Here is a 5,918-nt window from a genome sequence, read left to right as displayed (position 1 = left end):
CCAGACATGTCTGTGCCCCGAAGTTGTGCCCTTGGGAAAGGCACTTAATACAAATTTCCTCACTTTACTCAGGTATAAATGAGTAACCTAGCTTATCTAAGGTTGGGGACAACCCTCCGTAGGACGTTAAATGGAGGTCCCATGTTTAGGGAGAGCCACACCCCGCGCACGTAAAAGAACCCACCACACCTTTCGAAAAAGAGTAGGGGCATGCCCCGGTGTGAGATGGTCCAAAACCTACAGTCCTATGACCGCACATGGGTTTGCCCTTAGTAATAGCCTTCGGCTAGTTGGGCAATCCTGGCATGTACATGCTGAACCAATTAATAAATAAATAAATAAATGAAATACAATCTAACTGCAGCAGTACTACAGGGCACAGTTGGTGTTTTGGCCTTTTGGATACTGTCTTGCCACCGGTAGATCTACATAATTATATAGAGATTCTCTGTTTCCTATGTATTACTCAGATCATGTATAAATGTTTGAGAGATCATATTTTACATAGGGAGTGGTGTATTGTAACATTTTTTGCCTTCTCTGTCTGTCTGCGTCTCTGCAATACCAAATATACACATTGCAGCAATACTATTCAGCTATGCTGTACATAATGGGATTATAGTCTGCCATCACTGATTCCATTGATTTTCATATTTTGATATTTTTCTGATTGTACAAAAATGTTACACACACACACACACACAAACACACACACACACACAGACATGCACATTGTACATGACTTGTCCGGTCCATCTCTCTCTTCAACCTTTATATTCCCTTGTTGCACATTGTTAATTTCAACGACCTGCAGTGGCACCTTCTCTCTGAAAGGAGGAGGAGCGCCCGCCTCACCTAAATCTTCTACAAACCTGCTAATAACCACATCAATATAGACACAGTTTGCTGAAACCAGCCCAGGGGCGCACCCGGGGGAGCCACGACCTCAAGTTTTACACCATCCATGCAAGAACCGATACATATAAACACTCCTTCTTTTCCCGTACTATCCCACAGTGGAACACCCTGCCTTTTACGGTTGCGACGGCTTCCACCATTGAGTCGTTCCATACCAGGCTGGAGGCCTTAACCCGAGACCTCACCCCCCCTACTTTGCCCCTGAAGGGGCTATTTGGGGGTACCGTAATGTAGATGTGGATTTAGTACTACATTTAGTTCTCAATAGATATTTAAATCTTGAAACTTTTATTTCTTAGGGTTGGGGGAAGGGTGTGGCCATCTTGAATGGTTTCAACCTGGGGAGGTACTGGCACATCGGACCTCAGGAGACGTTATATGTCCCTGCACCATTCCTCAAGCAAGGAGACAATCAGGTATTTGCAAATACTCTCTCTCTCTCTCTCTCTCTCTCTCTATCCAATTTTACGTCTTTTATTCCCCATCATATGGAGGTTGGACGTGCTTGCACATGGATGGGGAAGCCCCAGAACTCCTCATCAAGTGCAAGTCTTATGATAATATACTGTAAATCTTGGAATATGCATGATGGTGGTTTCATGTTTGTTTTGACCTCTCCACTGCAAATTCATGACACCACGAATATGAAAAATTACTGTAACAGTTACAGTAGTGAATGTTAGACATCCAGGTAATAGGATACGCCAAAAATAATTACTCAAGCAACTGGATATGAACAGTCACTGACGAAAGACAGTGGATGCTGTCTGAAACGCCTGCCTGTTTCAAAATCATATCGAGTTGCTTGAGTCATTATTTTTGGCGTACTGTTACAGTATCTTTTGTATTTTTGTCTACATGTATACATGTACATAGCCGGTATAACTGCTATTTGGTATAACACACCAGCTTAGGCAAGCAGTGCAGCAGCAACTGGTTATATTACACTGAACACTCTGTCACATCTGACTGTAAGTCAAATAACAGCTTATAGACCTTTCTCATGCGGCGGACATGATAGAATGAAAACGAGGCCCTTGTGGCAAACAGTAGACCCATCCTAACTGTCAATCACAATTAGCAGTTTAGCCAATGATTACCTGATGATTAGAGAATCGACCAATGATGAAGTGGCTGCATGACCAACAAATATTTGAATTTCTATGTTTTTATTTTGCATTTCTACGTTTTGACGGAGGAGGGTGGGGACTACGGCATTCTGTCAACGAAGCTCCAAATTTCTGCATCTTTTTAGTGCATTACATAAGTTATAATATTGATACCTGGATATCATATTTTAAAACCTAATGAGATTTAGGAGGAAAGCTAAATCTGTACATTATTTTTGCTTCTTTGCCTCATTGGCCTCGTTTTCATTCTATCCTGTCTGCCGCGTGAGAAAGGTGTATCATCAGACCTCTGTGGAGCTGTACAGTAACTGACTGAGTGAGCAGTTGTCAAAACCTGTGCAGCTGGATATATTTGTTATCATACATATAATCAGAACCTTAATTTGCAATGCTGGTAATTTTAGCCTGGTATGTACATGTACATGACTCGTGTACAAGTCTGCTAAGCGGTTGAATATCAAAATACATCAACATATATTCAAAGGGAAGTCAGAAGGATGCTGGCAGAGGAGACAACCCGATATTCAGTAATTTCCACTTTTTATTAGATTTATAAGTCTTTGCTTTAGTCATATAAGTCTTCGTCAGATGACAGATAAAATACATCAACCTCAGCAAAATCTGCTAATGATACAACATCAATAATACAATATGGAATTTTAAAGGCACCCAGAGCATTTTATAAGGTTTGAAAACTGGAAATATTCTAGTTGCTGTAATCTTTATGAAATGGACATTAATGCCACTGTTAACCTGAATCGGGTGAGAATTTCATATCAGAAGTGTCCAAAAGCAACATAAAATAAGCTACACGGTGATCCCTTTAGTTCCACGCGACTACCCGATCCCATAGCCATGTAGAAATGCAAAATAAAAACATAAAAGTGAAAATATTTGACGGACATGCAGTCATTCTCTCATTGGTCAAACCACTTATTGTGATGGACAGGCAGTATCAGTCTATTAGCGCTTGAATTTTGCTATTAGTTCTCACAAACAACGACATCCTTGAATGTCGATACGTAATGGTATTAATAGTGTTATTGAAACTTACTATATGTAGGTATTACTGGAAATTGGAGTTTTTTTATTCAAGTATCAAGCCTCAAAAAATGCTCTGTGTTCCTTTAACATAAATTAGATGTAATGTAACTCAAATTTTCTGTACCCTTTCCTGTAGCTCCTGTTGTTTGAACAGCACATCCCCCACAAGGACGTGGTCTTCACAGACACACCTCGGCTTGGGAAGGAGAAGGAAGTGTCCTGTGTGCCTCTTTAAGAAGGAGCTCTGACAATAGGAGCTCGCTCACATGGCCGACCATGTCCTGTCCTTTTGCAGACTATTGTTCAGAGTTAGTTGTGAGCAAGGTCATCTGTGGTTGGTGAGGTTGCCTTCTTAAGGCTTTAGAATGTTGTCTGTGCTAGCTTAGTCAAACTTTGAATTTTGACAAACTAAATTCAGGAAAGTCATATTCTTCTTCTGCCCAAAAACTAAGTAGATGTGGGGTGGTAGCTCTACTAATGGTATTGCAGAAATTTATATGTACCTTTAGTCATATTTGAGATGTAGGTACGTTTAGGACCTCATTTGCATAATTTATGCAGAAACTTATATCTCTCTTACCGTAAAAGCTGCAGATGTCATATTTGAGATATAGGTACCTTTAGGAGAGGTGAACACACCTGGCCATATATTATGCTAATGAGGACCTCATTTGTATGATTTTTTATCCTTAGTTGGCCTTACCGCTACATTATACATAGTTAGTATACAGCTTTTTACTACTTACTACAAGTACATGCCATTACTGGTGAAACATTTTATTGATAACTACAGCTGTCTTGCACATCAGAAGCTGTAAAATGTGTATTAAACCATAAATGGTTGGAAATGATTCTAAAATTTAATCAGAAAGTAGAATATATCAGCAGAAGCAAATTACATATTTTGTAATAAATCTATAATTGACATGTATAATAAAGTATGAACCAAAGTTGTAAAGCACATAATAAGATATTTGTGAACCGTATGGCTACATATGTCAATGCCTGAATTATTAAACATTATTCTTTAATAAGTTTTATCATGTGATAATATGTAGTATATGTACCAGTGAGTAGAATCTAGAATAAAAAATCATTTGTTATATAAGATTTGCTATGATGAAACAATAATATACAACATGCTTAGATGAAGAAATTATTTCATGTTTTTAATAGATATTTCTGTGAATCCTGCCTGAACCACATACTGAGATATTGTCCAATCCCTTTTTTCTGTTAAGATCGGTAAGCTTATCACAAAGAGTTCATCCAGAACTATACATTGTTCCATCTATTATATAAATAACATTTACAAGAATAACACTAAAAAAATTAAATGAAAAAAAAATGTTTTCATAATATTCCACCCGAACAACAAAATGGTCTACCCCTTCCTGCGAGAGCCAATCATCATTCAAGGTCTGTTGACGTATCTCTCTTACAAAGTTTACCCGCCATTTCACCTTGTCACAACACCGCACTAAGGACTGTCGGCGCTGTCTAAACCGGGGCGTATGATAAAATGGTCACAATCTTCTCCAATAACCTCAGCTTGAATAGTAGGTGGATAGGAGTTGTGACGACAAAGATAAAGTCTGAAACGGGCCTTCTGACAGCTTTCTATGGTACTGCAGTTAAAACTTCTGGTTTGATATCTCGTGTTCTGGACATGCTATCATGGTCGTGATTTTTACTTGGTAGCTCTTGTACTGACTCATGGGTTTTTGATTCTTATTCTACATAGTAACCCAGTATGTCTACACGAACGATTTCTACTCATTCGCACCCTACTTTATCAGCGCTGAAACCCGCTTGGGAAATGTTTGGAAAACCCTCCCGGTCTCAGCCCTGATCTTCTGAACGGAGATTTTGGCTTCTGGGGGCGTCACTGACAGTTGCTCATAAATAATTATTGAGCTAGCCTAATTTGGTACAAATAGTCGTTATTTGCTCATGAATAATTAAGTAGCTATGTAAGACGTAAGCTGATCGGCTAATAGCTTTCCAGTGTCCTTTGTGGCTTTGCTCGTGATATTACTTAGCTTTAGCAAACCCTCTGATTGGCTGAAAGCTGTTTGGTGGTGACGTCGCCAGAAGCGTGTTCAGGGGCTCGGAAGGGCAGGGCCGCTATGGGAGGTAACGAACATAACGGGTCTGCTGGGAGGATGATCATTCGACACAGCCGTACGTATGAAGTTACACGAACGACTTTTGCTCATGCGGAAAAAACTGTCCGGCGTGGAAAGACTGTCATGGTATTTTTATGTACATTGGTCACGACCAACTCTCCATCCGGTCCCAAAGCGAGATCCCATGGATTTTTAATGCTCACAACGGTGCGAACAAACTCCCCGCGGCTTGTGAACATGTCTACACGGCTGTTTCCACTATTAGCCACGATGATGTGACCCGATCGCGAAGTGTCCACACAAATACCGCGTGGGTTTCTCAGTTGCCCCTCACCGAGGCCGTGAATACCAAACTTGAATAGCCAGTGCCCGGAGTGATTGTACACATGTACCCCTTGGTCTACATAAGCTGTGACAAGGATATTTCTCTCCTTGTCTATCGCGATATAACCCATTTTCATATTTCTGTCATTCTTTCCAAAACGTCCACGAAGTGAGCCGTCTGGTAGGAAGTGGAAAATTTCATCATTAGATTCCACGATGATTGTGTCGTGGCGAATGTCCACTGCGATCTTCGCTAACCAAGCTTGCTGGTGATGGACTCTGAAAGTGGTCATTGGCTGACCGTCCCGACGGTACCGTACCACTACAAGAAAAGGGGTTACACCCAATTTCCCCACAACCCACAAAAGACCGT

General features: G+C 40.5%; 1 protein-coding gene across 1 annotated transcript in view; it reads left to right on the top strand.

Moving 5' to 3' along the window:
* Positions 1–4,297, top strand: part of LOC136444689 (beta-galactosidase-1-like protein 2) — a 22,664-nt gene extending 18,367 nt beyond the window's left edge. The window contains exons 20-21 of the mRNA XM_066442377.1: positions 1,218–1,334; positions 3,229–4,297. Of these exons, the coding sequence (XP_066298474.1) occupies positions 1,218–1,334; positions 3,229–3,327 (216 nt within the window). The 3' untranslated portion in view covers positions 3,328–4,297. The remainder of the gene's footprint in view (positions 1–1,217; positions 1,335–3,228) is intronic.
* Positions 4,298–5,918: the final 1,621 nt, after the last annotated feature.

The sequence above is a fragment of the Branchiostoma lanceolatum genome, chromosome 11 (genome assembly GCF_035083965.1).
Source record: "Branchiostoma lanceolatum isolate klBraLanc5 chromosome 11, klBraLanc5.hap2, whole genome shotgun sequence".
Lineage (NCBI taxonomy): Eukaryota > Metazoa > Chordata > Leptocardii > Amphioxiformes > Branchiostomatidae > Branchiostoma > Branchiostoma lanceolatum.
This window is presented reverse-complemented; position numbering and strand designations above follow the sequence as displayed.